We start from the raw sequence: 20,239 nt of genomic DNA, 5'->3' as shown, positions 1-20,239 counted from the left end.
TGTCCAGAATCTTGCTTCATTGTCCTCACTATATGAAACTTTAAAGGATGAGTACTCCTGTGGAAACCTTGCTTTCAGTTTGGTTACCTGAACATTTGACTTACAAAAGCTGTTGACGTATTCTTGTAATTCTCTTTCAGTTGTGTCCGGGCCAACCTTGAAACAAATATAGCCTTGAGCTTTGGAATAACTTTAAGCTTTTTGTTTTTGAAGCCCCGATTAGTAAGGTGTGTAAGGTGTAAGGTATATTGATGTCATGCGGCACCAGGGGTTTCCCCCATCTCCGCGTTGCTTTCATTGTGGGTGTACCAGCTTGCTGGGAATGCCAGAGATTTAAAAGTGTGTGGGTATTGTACATGTGTAATGTTGTGTACCGTTGTTCATCTGGTCATTTAGCCGCTGGGCCCCTGTTGGAGCCCAACGTTGCCCCACCTTCGCCCCATGGAGGCAGACCAGGAACCCAGTAGACTTAGTTACTCTGGCAGGTCCTGCCGCTTAGTTTCCTGAGATTTCGGCGGCTAGGACCTTAAAAAAAAAAAAAAAAAAAAAAATCATAATATGTATGTATATGCACATGTATATACTCATTTCACTTGTCTGCATACACCATATGTTGTATGCCTATACACACCGCTGGGGGGTTTGATATTACATAGATGGATAGGCCAAGACTGGGCGAAGATTATTTTGAGTGTTGTTAAATTTAGTGTGTGGGGCGTTCGCATTGTATATAGATAGAGTAGGAGGGAGACAGAAGACTGGGGGGTAAAGATAGAAATATGGGAGCGATAGAGAAGATGCCCCCAGTTGGTCAGTGAGGCATGCCCATGCCTCACCAGAGAGGAAGGGGGGGGGGGTTCGGCGAGGGGACACAAGGAGTCTCCGCCCGCGTGGTAGGTTTGGAAAGGAATCGAGTCAGGTGCTCGATTCTGGTCCCCAACGAGTCTTGATGGCAGTGAAGCTGCATGGTTCAGGTCCATGTGGGCTTTTACAGATTCAGGGTTCAGTCAGTCGCAGAGTTGTAGGCCATGTCCTTTTATTCTCATTGGAGGTATTGAATTTGTTGTGGGAATGGCTTGTCCCATTTAGTTTCCAGTTGTGTTGTTATTTGCTTGTTGGGCTAGTGTGGCTCGGCGTCTGTTAAACAGTTTCTGTGCAAATTCGGTGAATGCCATGTATGGTCCTTTATCGTCCAGAATGAATTGCTCCTGATCCTTGGGTGAATGTTGTAGTCTTGTCACCAGCTGGCAGCGGATGTCGTCGTATTGATGGCAGTCATACATTAGATGCGACCAAGTTTCTGGAATGCCACAAGTGCAGTTTGGATTTTCAATTATTCCCAGAGTTGTTAGTTTGGCGTTTAAGGCACCATGTCCTGTGAGTAGGTACGTCACAAACAGACCAGGTGCATACCAGGTTGGTAATTTAGGTTGGAATCTATGTATATTTGGAAAGAATTTATTTGTAATCCGACCTTTAATGGAGACATCCCATCGTGCCTGCCACGCCTGCAGCAAGTGGGTCTGGAGTCTTCTTTTTTCCGCAATGCGGTTATTTCCTGGATCTCCGTTGAAGTCAAGGTGTGTACAAGCATTGCCTTTAGCGAGCTCATGGAGGATGCCTCTTCTCACTACCTCTAGGTCTAAGGGGAGGGTTCCTGCGATGACTTGCAGAGCGTGTGTGCTCACTGTGCTGCAGGCACGAGTAGCAGTGAGTAGCATGATTCTATGTATGGAATCAAGTATTCTTAGGTTTGCAGCTGTGCTGGCCTTTTTGTACCAGGCACCAGCTGCGTATGTTGCGATTGGTAAGAAGGCTGCTTTATAATAAAACATCATCGTTCTCTGTTTCAATCCCCAGTCTCTTCGGGCAATTCTGTTTATTAAGGCAGTGCAGTTTCTTATTTTTCTTCTTACGTAGTTTAGGTGCGGTTTGAAGGATAAGCGGGTATCCAAGATGACGCCCAAATATTTGAGCTCTGTGCTGAGCCTTATTGTTCTAGTGCCAATTTTAATTTGGGGTGGTCTGTGGATGTTCAGTGTTCCCTTTAAGAGTATGGAATTGGTCTTCGTCGGTGAGATTTGTAGTAAATGGTGTGTGGCCCAGTCTTGGAGAATTTGCACAGCGCGGTTTGCCAGTATTTCCAGTTGTGCCCTGGAATTAGCTTCTATTGTTAAGATGAGGTCGTCCGCGAAGGCTTGTGAGCGGACCCCTTCCAGATCCTTGTTTAGAAACTGGTCCATCAGGAGGTTCCACATTGTTGGTCCAAGTACTGACCCCTGTGGGCACCCTCTATATATTTTTCTTTCTATTTCTTTGTAGGGAGCTTTTATCTTGATTGCTCTGTCGGTGAGATAGCTTTTAAGCACATTGAAGAGGTTGCCAGGAACCCCTGCCTCCCGGAGCCGACCCAGGACGCTCGGCCACCATAGGGTGTCGAACGCCCCCGCAAAATCAATTGAGATAGCTAGCACGTATTTTTTCTCAGATTCTTGTGCTTGGGCAATTAGGCTTTGGAGTGCATCTACTGTAGATCGACCTGGTTTGAATCCGTACTGGTTTGGTGAGGATAGGTTTGCCTGTTGGTAGTGGTGATTTATTCTGGATAACAGTAGCTTTTCAAAAAGTTTACTTAGTACTGTGAGTAGTGTGATCGGTCTGTAGGAAGATGGCTGTTCTGGTGGTTTGTTTGGATTCTTAATTATTAGTTTAACTGAGGATTCGGATTCCGGTTTTTTTTTCTGCTAGAGTAAATTCTTTCAATTTTGTCTATGTTATCCGCTTCCTCCTTGTCGCCGCCATTTTCCATATCCCTTTTTAATATTTGGGCATAAGTATGCTTTGTCTGTGCCTTGGCTGTATACGTTTCTTTCGTGTCGGTGTGTGCATCAATCTTTTTTTCATATTCATTAACATTCTCTGAGATTTGAGTCTTGTTTCGGTGAGTTACACTTTCCAACCGACGTCCTTTGTTTTTGCTGGTTTTGCATGTTTCTATGGTTGGGTGTTCAGCTTGTGTTACTCTTAATTGAGTTGGTCCTTTATCGTTTCTCTTCTTCCGTTTTGCACCTAACGTTAGTTCATCCTCTGTTTGGTTACACTTATGCTCGTAGAGTTTCACCCCTGATTCAGGGATTTGAGTGCTTGCATTTTTTTTTACGGTATTTAAGGCGGATTTGTTGTTTTCTCTTAGTAATTCCAAAGGTATTTGATAGGAGCCGATAAGCGGTGGATCGTTATCATCATTAGAAATTTGGCCGTCGCCTGCGAGCGAAATTTCTTGATCTTTTAGGCCAGATTCTCTGCTAGTTAACGGCATCTTGTGTGGTTCGATAGGATTTGTGTTTTTGAAACAATTCGACTCAGGCGAGCAACGAATTGTATCATCGATATCAGCGTGATCACTCGATGCAGCTTTCGGGGTCTCTCCCGAGTTGTAGTTTGTTGGTAGTTTCGTGTGTTGTCTTGTAGTGTTAGTTAGCAAATTCTTTAATTCAAGATTGCGCTTTTTACAATCGGAAAGTTCTTGTAGCACACCTTGCAACTTTTCGTATAGCGTGTCAAACCCATTTGCCATAGATTTTTGATAAATAAATATCTCGGACCATTTGTCGTATAATCCACTAATCTGGTTTGCAAGATATTGTCCCTGTGACTGTAGATCTCTCTTGAGCTCTTTAAAGTCAGTGACGAAAGCGAGAAACTCCTGTTCGATATTAAAATTTAAGTCGAACCCTGGGGTTGGTGCATTATTCAGCATCGAGTATGGCAAGGAGAAGGAGCTGTGCATGCCATTTGAGAAGGCTGGGTAGGTATCAAGTTGAGTCTCGTTAATAGACATTTCTTGATATTCTTTACTACTTGTATTATCTTGCGCGAGCTTACAAATAATACATCTAAAGCGTGCCTTAGCCTGTGAAGACATTTTTTTGTGATATTTAATCTTATTACAACAAGGCCCTACTGCTCCACTGCAAGAACTACAAATCAGGAAGTATTCAACTTGATCGTTGCATATTGAGCAAATCTTGAGTTTCTCCATAGTATGAAAATACTGTATGTGAAAACAAAATCACGTGAAAAAGTCTTAAACAATATTTGCCGTGACCTTTGGGATTGTCCCCTAACAATTAAAGAGCGCCGTTGCAACAAAGAAAGAGTTACTTACAGTAATGAAAAGGTGACCTTGGGGAGGGTGAAGTTGGTGGGGTGACGTTCCTAAGGAGATCTGTTCTAGATGAAGTAGCGGAAGGCCTGGGGGAGGGAAGGACGACCTTGGTGCTGGCAAGGAATAGTGACTGGGTGTTGACGGGTATTCTTCAGTATAGGACGAGGGAAGCTGCAGGTAGAATTAACCACTTTCAAATTCATTTGGATCAGAGGAAGATGCAGATGAGTTGACACCATGAGCGGACAGCTCGTCACAAGATGAATTATTTAGTATATCATTCACGAAAATCGAATCGGTAAAACTGCACTAACCATTAACTTTAATCGGAGCCCGATCGCACACAGTCTCACACTATCCACGCATGCGCCACGCAGGCGCATATGCCATAAAGCTTGCATTAGAAAATGTCTTCCGTATGTCAATTCAAAAAGCATAATATACACTGAGTCGCAAGGTTCCGTATTAGCATTGCAAAACACTTCCCCGCCTACTCACCCGTTATTAAAGCTCATCAAAACATAGTTATACGTCTTAGAGAGCATCAGCAAAAGGTTATCTTCTGCTGGATCCCAGGCCATACCGGAATACCAGGAAATGAAATTGCAGATGATGCTGCCAAAAATCCACCCAACTCAGCCCCAACGAATTCGCTAGTATCCGTCACAGATTATAAAATGAATATACAAAGAATATGTAAAGATCAATGGACTCTTCAGTGGCAAACGCAATTTCATAATAAACTACTCCAAATAAAACTTTTACCAAAATTATGGGCTTCTAGCTCCATAGCAAACAGACAAGAAGAAGTAATTCTAGCCAGAGCCAGAATCGGCCATACTCCTTTAACCCACCTGTTTCTTTTGTCAGGAAATGATCCTCCTCAGTGTAGTCATTGTCATACGCCTCTCACAGTCAAACACATACTTCTGGACTGCACTCTATATAATAATTAAATTAAAAAATTACTATATTAGGGTTAGCCGTAAATGATTACATTAACCCGTATTCGTGTCTCTAAATTGCGTGTGTTCTCTTGTCGATTTGCCTGTTTTGCTGGACGAAAAAAAACCCAGTTTCTGAGGGAAAAAACCTTGCTATTACGCCTGAGACCGACTAACTCAGCCACGGAGTGAAACTCTATATAATAATGCTCGACTAAAAATCTTTCAGTTCTCTGTCAAATTTAAAGGAACCTTTGTCACTTAGCCATATCATAGGCGAAAATCAAATTTCGCAGAATTCTTCTCCTTCCTAAAACGGATTGTATAACCGATTGTATAACGGATTTTAACTGCATCTAAATCAACAAACGCAGACAGTATACACCACTTCCATAAGTGCAATATGGCCTAAGTAGCCATTGCACTTTAAACCCCAATAACAACAACAGCTCATATCCAACTAGTTCCTAAAAATGGCGACAAATCCGTCCCATCCAATTATCATCCCATTTCAATTACTTCTGCTCTTTCTAAAATAATGGTAAAAATTAATTAACCGACAACTCTTAAACTATCTGCAATCCTTCCACCCGATCAACGATAGCCAGTATGGATTCCAGTAGTGTCGATCCGTTGGTGATATTCTGGTTTATCTTACCCATCTACAGACAAATACATTGAAAAGGTTTTGCGAAACACAAACAGTTGCTCTTGACATCTCAAAGGCTTTTGATCGTTTAGCGAATGATGGCTCCCACAGGCCAACAGTGGTCCTTCAGTAATTGCTCAAAGTCTGTTTGCTGACAGTGAATGTAGAAAGAGCTGCACGACTCGTGTTTAGAAATCATTTTTATTATCTTTACTTCTCTCTGCAGTTGAGTTCTGATATGCTGCGCTACCTCTGTATCGGAGAGTTGGGGTTCGAGTCTCCAGACAAAAATACCCTTGGTCGAACTTTTGGTTCTGGGGATTGCTCTATTTGTAGAGTTGGTGGCTGTTCCCACAACTGAAGGAGGATGTCGACGTCTGCCTGTATGATTAGAGGCAGATAGATTCCGTTGTGATCTTAGTATTAGAAGAAGAAGAACAAGAAGAACTCTTTATTATATAGAGAAGGCACATTTCTGTATACAACTCCCTTCACGGTTACAAGCCAAGGGTTTACATAAAAGAAATCACACAACATAATAAACACAAAAAAAAAAAAAAAACAGCATTATGACTCCTGAAAGATCATCTCAATGAATGCATCGTTGAGATGATGCATTCAAGGCAGTGATGCTGCCGAGTATTCATTGAAGATAAGGGGACAAGTGAAACACTGAAGTTCACCGTCGGGAGGGCTTGGGGGATCAGCTGGACTGAATCTCAAGTTATTTTCATGTTTCGTCTGCTTTTTCTTTGATTGTCTGTGATTTATAGAACAAGGGCCATTCCACGAGTCGATCACTGCCAGCGACATCTTTTTCCAGTTCACTGTTGACATATCTATGCATTTGATGCAGTACACAAGACCGCATTCCTCATTGCATCGAAGGAAGTCTTCGCATTTCTTTTTATTTATTTATTTTAACATATAATATACATAACAGGCATGCGCCCAGTTAAAGTGTATAACAGAGCAGAAAAAAAGATAAAAGAACAAAGATTGTACAAAGCGTACCAAGAATAAATAGTAGAATAATGCACTTTGTACAATAAAAGTCCATTCACAGGGAAAAAGTCCAATTCAAAAAAATAAAAAAGGTATTCATGACATCATCATGTCCACTGATATGAAGAGAATCGCAGACATCACACACACCCCCCCCCCCCACACACACACACACACACACACGAATTTATGAGGATATCTTTAACCTTGAACTCATCTGTCAACCAGTCAACCAACTCTAAATAGTTCTGTGAAACTGTTTCTTGTTCACAGCCATATCCAAGTCAAACTTGTTCATGAGTGTCATTTTTCTTTTGAAGAAGGAATTCCTGAATATCTCTAATCTAGAATTACCGATGTGGAATGTTATTTGCACAATTGGCAAATAATTTGCACTTGCGGAGCCATCGTAATTAACAATAAGTACACAGAATTTCTTTCGAGATGCAAATATAAAAATATATTGAAAGTTTATTTGCGCATTGAGGGCAAACTATTACAGATCATCAAGACCATTTCGAAGCCAAGGCACCTAATTTTACAATACCAAGAATTCCGTTTAGAAAGTTTGGGAACCTCTAGAGTAATCCTTTCGTTGATACTGCCCAGCTTCTGGGCCGCCTACAGAAACTACATTAGATGTCTTGTAGGAAGGAAGCATAAATTTCATTCGTCATCGCATAAAAAGTTTCTTTCATAAACCTTTTCTTTCGTGATGGACGTTACGAACAAAACTCGCTGATTCAGAAAGTATAAAAATGTTGGAGCAGATTCATCAGAAACCATTACTTTAACGCACTTTTGCAGGAACACAGCACAACCACAACCATTCGGGCACGATCGCTATCCTCCATCAACTCCTCATCAACAGGCAAATCTTTATTAAATATGATCTTAGATTGGAGAGGACCACCACGACCTCTGTCGGCATCCAGCAAGGGGGAGTTCTTTCGTCATGGTGTTTTGCCGCAGCACTACAGCCTTCTTTGCGAAGCATCCAATTTCTTATGAACGACACCATTTCATACGCTGATGATCTTAAAATGCTGGTCACATCCGATGATCCAGCAAACGCTGAGGCAGTTGCCTGTCAAAATCAGATAGTACTGCTTGAACTCCAGGATTATCTAGGACGTCTGGGACTTAAACTGAATCCTCAAAAAGCAGCTCAGACGACTTTCACGAAAAGGAGGACTATTAATGAAATTATGCTCACAATAAATGGAACCGCCATTGAAAAGGTCACTCCAACACGGATTTGGGGTTGAAGTGGGATGATGGGCTTATTTTCAAAGACCACCTCAAGATGGCCAGGCTAAAAATACTTGCGGCGTACTGGGCAATCCTGCAGGAATTGGTCGGTCTTAGGCCTCGAAAGTTCCTTTTGGAATACGTCTGAAGAAATTTAACGCCCGTACCGCTCTGCACTTCAGTATTTTGGCCAGGAGCCTCCTCTCATCAACTAAAGAGATTTCTAGGTGTTGAATGTGAAATGGCGAAACAGGGAGATGGGCTACCCTTTCACCATCTCTAGGAGCATGCGCTATGCAAACCTTGGCATGAAACCCTGGGAAACCATTGTCAAAGAGAGGAATCACACCTTAGATAACTTCTATGCAGCCAAATGGATTCGCCTGACCATTGGGATGTTTCTGCAAACCTCGGACCTCAGAACGAACCCAGTGCAGTTCAACCTTGTCTACAATCTTCTTTGCAAAACGTGCAATACCTTAGGTCAGCGTTTCCGGCGAATACGTTCGGAATGTATAACTCCCTCGGAATCGATGCCTCATCTTTGTGCAGCTCGAAGCGCCATAGACAGGACACCCTGAAAGAAGTCTATAAACACGAACAATAAGCATTGTGTGAAAGGAACTCCCGGAAAAGGCTTTCCTGGATTCACCATTCTGTTTTCCATTGTTTGTTATTCATTTGAGTTATTGATTTTTAATTTGTTGTGCATTTTCATTCTGTTTTGATCTCTTGCAATTCCAATGAATGTAATCTGCTGGAATTTGCATAAAATGTACACCCTTCTTGCCGAACCAGTCTGTTCCAGGGGTGCCCACTGATGTCGAAATAAAGTGATAATAATAATAATAATAATAATACACATGAGAGAAAGGGATCCATCCGAGACAGCAGCCATAAATGATTCTACTGGGCACCTTCGAACCGTATTGTTATCATTCTTGGAGGAGAGGCTGAGCACTTTTGTCGTTGGCTTTCGTCCGCATTGTAACCTCTGACCCGTAAATGCAAAATACGCTTCTGTTGAGATAAAACACGACGCGTTTCCATTGCGAAAAGTGAATTGCAGTTAATTTCTGAGGCCATCTTAATTTAACTTGTTTTCTTTTCGTTGCAGGTGTTCTCCCAAGTTCCTGTCGCCAAAGAAAACGCCAACTATGCATCGTCTAAGGGGGTCCCCGTGTATCATCGTGCTGCTGTTTTACTTCACGTGTCTGTGGACGGTGTCGGCCGGTTTGTGTCCCGTGCGTTGCAAATGCGACGACGAGAGCTTGACGGTACTGTGCGGCACCGCCAACTTGGACGTCGTGCCAATCACCCTGAACCCGGAGCTGTTGGAACTGCACCTGAGCAACAACCACATCAAGGGCATCATGGCCTCGTTCAGCGTGTACCGCAACCTGAAGTACCTGGACGTGTCGCACAACCAACTGGTCACGCTCGGTAAGGGCAACTTCGAGGTCTTGCGAAACCTGAAGATCCTGCTGCTCAACCGCAACATGATCTCGTCTCTACAGAACGACACCTTCCGGGGCCTGCGCACCTTGCAGACCCTGCACCTGAACGAGAACTTTCTCGAGGAGGTGACGGCTGGCGTGTTCGGCCACCTGACCAGCCTGGAGAAACTCGACCTCTCGCAGAACAGGATCGCCGTCATCGAGGACGATGCGCTTGCGGGTCTGACGAACCTGAAGACGCTGTTCCTGCGCGACAACAAACTGACCACCATCCCGAGCGAGGCTTTCCGCAACGTGGCGAAGCTGCTGAGGCTCGACCTGGGTCTGAACTCTTTCCTTGACATTCCTGAAAATGCCTTTTCCGCTCTGAACGAGCTCGAGGAGCTGTCGGTGGACGGCTGCGGCATGAGGACAATCCAGTACGGAGCCTTCAAGTGGTTGAATTCCTTGCTCGTTCTTCGTATCCATGATAACGAGCTACGCGAGGTGCCCACCAAGGCGCTCTTCGAGGTGATCCGACTGGAGGAACTGCACATCGGGCAGAACAAGTTCCGCGAGCTGAAACCGTTGGCCTTCCAGAGACTCAAGTACCTGAGCACGATCGAAATCAACGGGGCTCCGCTTCTCGAGCGAGTCGAGAGGGGGGCCTTCGCCGACAACACCAACCTGAAGAGCGTCGTGATGAATCACAACAAGAACCTCAAGCACATTCAGCAGGGGGCCTTCGAGAGCCTCCCCAACATCGAGCAGGTGAGTCTGCGCGGCAACGACTTCGAGACCTTTCCGTACAGTCTGCTGCCGTGGGACGAGCTGCAGTATCTGGACGTGCGGGACAATCCCCTGGTGTGCAACTGCACGATCCTGTGGCTACTGCGCCTGCTGCAGAACAAGAACTTCTCCTCCGCTCCCGCCGACATCACGCAGGTGGTGTGCTTCAACCCCCCTGGCCTCGAGGGCCGGATATTCGTGACCCTGACGCCCGACGACCTCAACTGCTACAACGTAGACGCCAGGCGGCAGATCATCATCGGGGTCGTGGTCGCCGCTGCCGTGGCCGCTGCGGCGATGGTCATGCTCGGGTTCCGCTACCGGGACAAGGTGGCGGGCGTGCTGAAGAACAAGTGGAACGGAAGCCGCAAGGAACCCCAATATCAGAAGACGAGCGGCGAGGAGGAGAGCACAATCCTACAAGCGGCGGCCCAGCAGTCCCTCAAGATGACCCCCGTGACGGAACTGTGATAGACGTGCGTTTCCCCCGAACTTCCCTCTTCTCCGTATTTCATACGAACACACGGACGTGATCTTTTAATAGCTCTTTAGGACCTTTTAAAGAATACCCGGGTCGGGGTCCCAAGTGTTTCCTTGCGGGCGTCCGACGGCGCCCGCAGTTTTTACAGTGGCCCAATCGGCATAGCGGAGGTCACCGAGATCCGATCACGAGTTGGTGTCGAAGGCCGTGATATTCGGAGGAAGTAAAAGAAAACTTTCTTATCTCTCACTTTCTTTCAAGCCAAAGAATTGCTCTTTTGTTACTCCGGGATTCTCCTCCAATAAAAAAAAATAATAATGATAAAATAAATAAGAAAAAATGTAAAAGGGGAAAAAAGCGCATTTCTCGGGGGAGGGGGGGACAGCGTTATTCAAACGGATGGCTTTTTACGCACTTCTGGGACTGGGGATGCAGTTCCGTTGTTTATTGGGATCGAAATATCACGTGGTCGCGAGTGACACCCGACGAAGTTTTGAACGGGGTTTAAGCGCGACGCGGGCTGCTGCTTCGATCGCGAAGAAAGGTGTACTCGAGTCACGTGACGAAGGCGGTTTTATTTTACGTTTATTCCGCAGCGAGCTTGGGATTTGGGGGGGGCGGGAACACAACATAATCACTTCGAATCAAGGGAACAATCAAAAGCGTTTGATTTGAGTTGTTGTGCGGGGATCCCTCGGTCGAGGGCCCGCACCCTCGTTTCAGTTGCGTGGGGAGCAGCCACGTGGCCGGCCATCGATCGAGTTGAGTCGTTGTCGAGCGAGGTTGGCGAGTGGAGGTTTATACGATACCGTAGCAAATATAATCTTGTTTGGAGAACGTAGCTGACGTTAAGTGATATATTTTATATAAAGTAACTTTAGATATGTATATGCGGTTTATGTACATGTACGCACACGTGTGTGTGTACGTGACACGCTTTGGTTTCGTGGTAGGACATTGTCTTTCACACTGGGCTTTCATTGCATCCGATGTACAACAACTTCCGGTTGTGCATTTTCTCACTTTGATTCGTCTCTTTTTCTAGGACGTGTTCCCATGCAATCTTCTTGTTCTCGGAGCCAGCCTTAATCTCTCTCTCTCTCTCTCTCTCTCTCTCTCTCTCGGTGAAGGGCTCGTCTCTAGCCGCGGGGAAACAGAACAAACAAAAAGAAATCGCTTTCTAGGGGATGGGGAGGCCTTTTTCGAGCCCCCTCGCCTCTCGCATCCGTTTTTATTCGTGGTGTCGTCTTCTGACCCGCGTTTCCTTTTCTTCGATTCCCCTTTCGGTTCAACTTTCCGTAGCAGCGAGTCGAGGGACAATAGTGCCGTCTGGTGTCGAATTTCTGCATTCGGCCCCGAGATGTTTCCGCACTCGCACGCAGTCGGATGGAAGAAGGAAAGAAGGAATAGAAATTGTCTTTCGTTATTTTTCCATTGGACCCAATAATCCAGAAGTCGGATTCGCTTCCAGAGAGGAACCATCTTCAGTTTGCTGCCACCATCAGTTTCGTGATTGTTTGAAGAGTTGGATATATTTGACGTCCACTTGTACAGAAAACTGGAACAATAAAAAAATCAAATTTACTCGTGTGCCTCTGTCTCTTCTGTTCTGTCTCGCCACTGTATCCACGGAACCCACTGCAACAACACCAACAACAACCCAAAGAGCGTGCGAATCTCCGCTTATTTAAGCAGTAAATCGAGCCCAACGCTAACGCAGACACGAAATTATTCTTTGAAGTTGACGCCTTAAAAGCGGAAAGATTTTTATAATTTATCGAGATCACGAAAACCACCCTAAAACAAAACGCATTCAACGTGAGGTCGGAAAAGGCCCTCTGACTTGCTTCTTCGAAATGGACATCGAACGAAAGAGTTCGAGATCCAGTTCCTTAATCACTCGTGCGATTCACCAAACAACAGAACGCGCGACAATTGGGGGGGGGGGGAAGAAGTTCCCCTCTCCCAGCAAGTACGATTATACGAATGAATTATTTTAATTTAATCATAACGCAGCGGGTGTGGGAATATTTTTAAGCAATAAAAATATCTGCTCGAGATATTTCCACGTTTTCCCACCCTCTCGAAACATGAAAATGAGCCCGTGAACGTATTTTATTTGTCCTACCAAAATTGAAATATAGGTGTACATTGGTAAGAGACAACATTTCTGCCTTCTTTTCGTTTTATTGTACCCTCTTGTGCTCGATCATGTTGGGGTCTTCCCACTGTGCACCAGTGGAACCTCAGAAAGAGCGCACTTCCACCGCTTGCAGCCAAAACTCGTACCTGGTGATTGATTGGCTGATTACAGGTTCCAATTGCAAGAAGGAACTGTCGCCCCTGCAGAAAATCCTGCAATTCCTGAACAAGACCAACAAACTTGAACTTCGGGAGTTGTAAGCACGTTATCCAACGCATCCTGTACGATTAGAACTTAAGCCTTAATCCTCCCTACTGGATGGGCTGGACAGTCTTCTGAATCAAGTAGGGTTATCACTCGAGTCCTACCTCCTCCTACAGCTAGGAGACGATGGCAAGGATTAGTAGTAGACGCAGGACAACGTTAGGACACGTACAGATAAACACACGATTGCAACACGTACCAGACATGCAACCCTTCTCCAAAAGTAGCCACCATCGTGAACAACAGCTGCACGAGCTCAGCAGTTGCCTCCCTTCCATACAGGGTTTGATCAAAAATTTGCTTAAGAATGGATACTGTAATTTGCGCATTATTGCAAATATGCAAATAACCTGTCCTTTTTGCACCTCTCTAGCTGTCATGCTGTAAACGGGCTCATTGTAAAAAAAACAATTCAAAAAATAAATAATAACCTTTTAATTTTTAAGAACATTAAATAGCTAAAAAGAATGTCAGCGGAGCTTTTACAGCGGCATCTTCTGCCCATGCGCACACCAGTTTTAATTCGTTGCGTGTCAGTTTCGAGCGAACGCTTTTTTTTCCTCTCATTTGTTGCATGTTCAGAAATTTCAACAGCGTGACTGACAAAGCCATTGCCCTTATGCCGCGTCCTCCTTATGAATTGGATTTGGCACCATTCGACTTTTCGCCGCTTCCGAAACGAACAAAAGACGTGAAAGGAACGCGATTTGAGTCGATTCCAGAAATGGAAACTCGGTGGACCGCTTCAACACATTCACAAAAAGACTTCAAAAATGATTTGATCGGTGACAGGCACGTGGCAGGTGGTGAGTGGTTGCAGAACTCACTTTGGAGAACGTTAAAAATGCATCCATTTATCATCGAATAAGATTAATTTTTGCAACATTCACCGTACTTTATGATCAAACCTTGTACTTTCCTTCAATAGAGTGTCCTCCGGTATACATTGCAGATGCCAACAGGTGGCGCTGTAGCGACTTGCCACATATGCCCGGCAAGAAAATAGCGACAATAATTTGATCGATTTTACGAAGAACATAAAAACACAATTTCGAGCAGAAACAAAGCAATATAAAAGTAAAATAAATAAAAGTAAAAGAACCCAGGAAGTAGATTTGGAACATACTATTAGAAGAAGAAGAAGAATTCTTTATCATATACAGAAAGCACATTGCTGTATACAACTCCCTTCACGGCTACAAGCCAGGGGTTTACATAAAAGAAATCATATAATACAATAAACACAAAAAAAAAAAACTATTACTCTTCGTCTTTCTCTATGTAGTGAGCACTCACCTTTTGCGCACCTCGTGATGTCATTTCTGTAGAAGGTTCACTTTGTCCATGCTTTCCTCACGAAAATGATGCGGAAAGAGGAAGAAGTCAGAAGGCGCAAAAAATAAGGCTGGCGTGGCAAGCTAGAAGGTCTTAACTTCCGGCAAGGTCAGTTGCGACAGCAGCGTGGTTTGCTGCGTTGTCGTGAAGCTCGAGCACGCATTTGCTGAGGATTCCGGCTCGCTTTTCCTTAATTGTAACCGCTTTCAATAAGTTGCCACAGTAAAGTGCATCGATGGTGGTACCTTTTCCAGGTAATCTGTTGGAACAGTCCTCATCTGAACCCAGAAAACTAATAGCAACACTTTCCCCGCTGATGGCTGCACTCTGCCCTTTTTGGAATTGGTGATAATGGACATTTCCATTGGTTAGAAACCTTTTGTTTAACAGATTTTGTCACTAAACCTTTTGTTTTAATTAATTTTTTTTTTTTTTTTTTTTTTTTGGTTGTCAAAGGTGATGAATCCACAATTCACGAATCGGGAAATAAACAGGGCAGAGGATCGCTGACACACGACGATTAATTGAGCAGAGCAGTCCTGCATTTTTTTCTTTCTGAAGACACGTGAGCAAGCGAGCAATCTGTCGTGATGAGACCTTATTGACTCCATTTAGCCCTCGTATTTGGTACGATCGCCGTCCTCCCCACACCGGGTGGAAAAGACCCGAGTTCGAGTCCCGTCGATGACGAGGAGAATTTTTATAGACCTTTTCACAATATAGCTGAGTTAATCAGTCTCAGACGAGTGTAACGCAGTTTTTTTCCTCCGGAAAATCGGGTTTTTCATCCAGCAAACTGAAATCGACCTGAGAACACGCGCAATTTAGAGACAGTACATACACGGACCAATATGGTCTTAGTTTCCAAAGCTCGTAAAAAAAAACTGTACGACTGCTGCTCTCCACCGATTGATAGCTTATCCCAGTCTCAACTTTCTGATTAATTTGATAGTTGTGAGATGGGGATGGCCACCCATTTCTTTCTTTCTTCATCATAGACGCTCTCCCGACCATCTTCAACTATCTCCACCAATGTTTTACAACGTCATACGATGGACAGATATCCTCAAACATTCTTCATGGATAGTTCTTTTCTGTTCGCCTTGCAAAAAGAGGAATTTGAAAATGAATCAATATTCGGTGTTATCCACGATGACACTCCCACATATTCAGCTCTGTAACAAAACAAACATTAAACAAAACAACATGAAACTTCTTGCATATATTACTACTAAATAAATAAGAAGAAGAAGAAGGCCGGGGAGGGGGAACTTTTTGATATTTCTCGTATAAAATCTCTCACTGAAGCCGTTTCAGTAGAGGTTGGAATTTCCATCAATCCAAAACTTCTACAGAAATAACAGTTGTGGTATAAAAACAGGCCGGGCATCTTTCAGGAGACTGAAAAATTTGATGAAAAGCACAAGAAAAGAAAAAAGAGAACATTAGTGGGGGAGGGAAAGAAGCGACTAACAGAATATTGACAAAACAAGGAAGAGGAGTTACGTGGATAATAAAATGTGGCCCCGGGAGGTCAGGGATCTGTTGCACCTTCACGGATTGCAGAAGGTGGTTTTGTGGGGATAAACTCGCTCTGGAATCTTTAGCAACACCACTGGCTACAAAACTCGTTGGAGGGGAATTCTTTCTGGTCGATTGGTGTTTCCTAGCTTCACCTTTGTCAATGATGCTAGCGCATTTTATATCAAAAATTAAGATATCTTCTGGTGCCCAGGAAATCAGATTTTGCCGTATTTCGGATAAGAAATATCAAAATCTGAGCCGAAATCGGAGGCAGCAGAAGAATTCAGCAGGTTGCATCTAGAACATATGCCCATTACTCAAAGTTTCATCAAAAAGATGAGTGGCAAAATTCGAGAAAATGGGTTCTGCAATGTTTAAGTAAGGCAATGGACCTTTCAGACGTTTCACTACGAAGAAGCATCCTCATTGGTGTCCTCATCTAGTTTGCTCCCTGTGCAGGGGATCTTCGTCGGATGTCTGCCGAGACTGAGTAACAAAAAGCTTCATCCACTACATCAAAAACTCAAAAGGGGCACACTCGGGCAAGCTGGAATTGCTGTAGAGACGAATATCACTGGATGACTATGACGACTTTAGTTTTGTGAGTGGGCTGTAGAACAGTTTCACCAACAACCTGACCTTGCAGCGACAGTTCCTTTCAGTGAAAAGAAAATGCTATCTCTGGAATTTGAACTCGTACAACATGCGGAATTGCAACGACCGACAGTGATATGACAATATAAATTTCACAGAAAACCACAAAAGGATCACACCAGCGCGTTGCAAAGTGCTGGTCGTTTTCCAGTTTCATTTGAAATTTGGAACAACGGAATCGTGGACCTCTTCTTCACGAGGATACGTCTATTTACAGATGCACCAAGAGGAAGTGTTTTCCCTGACTTGTTGAATCCAGAGGAAAAATTTATTTCTGGCAACGCAATGCTCAAAACCATTACAGCCACACACTGAGAGAGTTTAGTTGAACACTAAATTTCCTGGACATTGGATGGCTGCCATGTGCTCATGGAATGGCTACTCAAAGTCACCCACTACCCTCAAAATCTACCTCCTTCGGTCCGAAAATGACTCTGACCAGGATCGGGGAAAACTACTTCACATTTTTATTGACGATGTTGCGTGCTAACAAGGTTCCCATCAGTGTTACATATATCCAGCAGCGCAACACGGGCACTGAAATCAGTTCTGCTGTCACTTTTGGAAGGATGTGATCAGCAATCGCAGCTGAATGGAAACCAGGCTTGCTTGCATTTGTGTGCCACACTGGTGTACGGTGGGCGTATCGGGCAAACTTTGTACATCATTGCTTAGTTCATTATGATGTTAGACTATGGATGCGCGTAGTGCGAGTCATCTTATTATGGTTCCATCCTCGGAAGAGCTGACCAAGAGCAGAATACTTGTCTTTCGAACCATTTTTGATTCCCTTACACTCTGCTCATGATAAATGGCATTAGTGCTGCTTTCAACTGGTACAGTTCCCCGAAAGGTTCGGGCTGCAGTATTAAAAGGTGGTCATATTTTGTAGACTGCTGTTGCACGCAGTGAATAAAGCAAATGTGCAAAATCCTGGCAGTAACAACAGAAGGGACCTAATAATATAGGACGATTCAGTAGCTGTGCAGGCTTTTGCTGTATTAATAAAAATAAATCCAAAAATAAATAATAATAAAATAAAAAAAACAAAAATAAGTGTTCATGCAGTCCAAGCTGTGGATCAAATTTTCGTCAATAAATTGACAGAATTTGATTCTCACTGTTTACTTTCCTGTGATGAACATTCTAGTCTTCAGTCACTGACCACGTGATCCTCTTTTCTGCAGAATGGAATAGGGCAGGGGATGACACATTTCTCGACTTCTATATACAGAAACCACTTGTGCAGACCAATCGCACGCTGTAATTTGAGACACTACAGGCCATATATTTAGTAGAGCCAGGGCCCTTATTCGGGGGATCAGGTCTCACTGAACTATTTCGGAGTGAGGAAATTAACAGATGATCCTTGTGAGCCGTACTTTTCTTTTTTTTTATGAAAACCCCAAACACGAGAGGTTTTAGAACCTATAGTACTTGGTCCCGTGCTTGGGTTGGAGGCTGAGCAGCCGAAAGAAGATATTTGTTGACATTACACTTGAACTTCTTCAGGAAATACATATGAAGGAAGGTTGTTCCACAAAACGGCAGTTGTTTCTGTGAGTTTGAAGTTATACAGTAACAGGACATTGATTGGTTTTGGCACGTGTGGGAACTGCTTTAGAAGAAAGAGTGGGAATTATAGAAGCCAATTCAGAAGAACCCTGCCCATGGAAGTATCTGTAGCAGAGACATGCAGCAGAAAGAGTACGTCTATGAGACAAAGTCGAGAAATTCTGTTAGAGAAAAATCATTAATTAACCTAACTGCCCTCTTCTGAATGGAATCTAGAAGCCTGAGAGGGGTTTTGGGGACACCGCACCAGATGAGGAAACAATATTCCATGGTAAGGCAGATTTGCGATTTGAAAAGACTTTTACATGCAGACAAAGTTTTTTAGATGCAGAGGAATCAATATTTGTAATGTGCTTGTGCCAAAAGATATTAGAAGTCAGGGTTATCCCCAAAAGAGTCATGCCAAATCCCCAAATCCCGAAAAGAGTCATGCCAAATTCTCAAATCCCGAAAATAGTCATGTCAAATCTCCAAAAGAGTCATGAAAGAGCTTCACCAAAGATAAGCATAGGAGCAGAAGAATCCTTTTTGCGAGATATAACACAAGAATGGGTTTTAGAAGGATTGAAATCAACTAAGTTGTCTTTGCCACACTGAAGATCGGCATTTAAGTTATTGGTAGCGGATATTCGAGAAGTTGAAGCTGATTGAGCAGGACAAGGTTTCTCAAAATGGAAAGTGGAATGCAATGTACTGTCATCAGCAAAACTATGGATAGGATTTCCAGTCAATGCAAGAAGGTCATTAATCTACAAGAGGAAAAGAGTGGGAGAAAGAACTGACTCCCACTCTTTTGGGGGACTCTAGCATTAGTGGAGAAGCCAGAAGACAACGAGCCATCTACACTCACCCTCAGAGAGCGATCAGAGAGAAAACTGGATAACCAATTACAAAAAACAGTTGGCAAACAATAAGATGCAAGTATGTTTAGACGTTTATGCCAAATACGATCGAAAGCCTTTGAAATGTGAAGTACAACTACTTGTGTTTCACGAACGTTTCAATTGAATTTATACATAAATGGGTAACATAAGCCAGAATATCACCAGTGGGTCGACACTGACGGAATCCATACTGGCGATCGTTGATCAGGCGGAAGGTTTCTAGGTAGTTTAAGAGTTGGCGGTTAATTGATTTCTCCATTACTTTAGAAAGAGTAGAAGTAATTGCAATGGGACGATAATTGGATGGGAGGGATTTGTCACTCTTTTTAGCAACTGGCTGCATATGAGCAAATTTCCAAGCAGAAGGAAAAACATTTTGGAAGAAGAAAGTGAAAAAAGGCGGCAAAGAATAGGAGTAAGTTCAGGAGCACAGGTTTTGAGAACAATTGGAGAAATACCATCGGGACCTGTAGCTTTCTTAGCATCGAGATTCATCAAAATCCTTCTGATATCCTTTTGACGGAAGACCTCAGAAGGCATTTAATGTAGCGTGTTGGGAATGGTGGGAGGTGTTTTACCAAGATCATTAATACATGAGCTGGAACAAAAATGGGACACTAGCAGGTCATCTTTTTCTTTGGCTGAAGTGACAACAGAACCATCTGTTTTGACAGAGGTGCGAGCAGAGGTGGGGCAGAAGTTGCGGCCAATAGCTTTGGCAAGAGACCAGAATGCTCGGCTACCATTAGGGCAAGAAGCAAGTTTTCTACTCATGGCATGTTCAAAATCTGTGGAAAGATGTTCGGAAATTTGCGTTTAGCCAGCGGGTGGTTGGTTGGTGGAAAAGACTTCCATCCCTTGTCGTGGAAGTTGATAGCCTAAATAAGTTTAAGGCTCAGCTGGACAGGTATTTCGAACGAACAGAGGGGTGAGTGTGGAAGTTGTTATTTTTAATTTACTTATTTATTTATTATTTTTTTATTTTTTTTATTTCATTTATTTAATTTTTTTTTTTTTTGGCTGATGTTGCATAAGCTTGCTTTCTTGCATCAAATGCCTCTACTAATGCTAATGCTAAATGCTAATCTACTTTGGACTGATTACTCACTGCTTTACAATTGTTGCGAGCTTTGGTGT

At 43.5% G+C, this 20,239-nt stretch overlaps 1 protein-coding gene across 2 annotated transcripts in view; it reads left to right on the top strand.

The window, feature by feature from the left end:
* LOC150092037 (uncharacterized) overlaps window positions 1–12,307 on the top strand; it is a 321,608-nt gene extending 309,301 nt beyond the window's left edge. For both annotated transcript variants that reach the window (XM_090377855.1, XM_090377845.1), the window contains one exon: window positions 9,135–12,307. In XM_090377855.1, coding sequence (XP_090233981.1) covers window positions 9,175–10,713 — 1,539 coding nt within the window. In that variant the 5' untranslated portion in view covers window positions 9,135–9,174 and the 3' untranslated portion in view covers window positions 10,714–12,307. The remainder of the gene's footprint in view (window positions 1–9,134) is intronic.
* Window positions 12,308–20,239: the final 7,932 nt, after the last annotated feature.

This window comes from Mastigoproctus giganteus, chromosome 1, assembly GCF_048544385.1.
Source record: "Mastigoproctus giganteus isolate SK-2022 chromosome 1, ASM4854438v1, whole genome shotgun sequence".
In the NCBI taxonomy this organism is placed as follows: Eukaryota; Metazoa; Arthropoda; class Arachnida; order Uropygi; family Thelyphonidae; genus Mastigoproctus; species Mastigoproctus giganteus.
The sequence above is the reverse complement of the archived record's forward strand: the minus strand, read 5'-3'. Positions and strand labels throughout refer to the sequence as shown.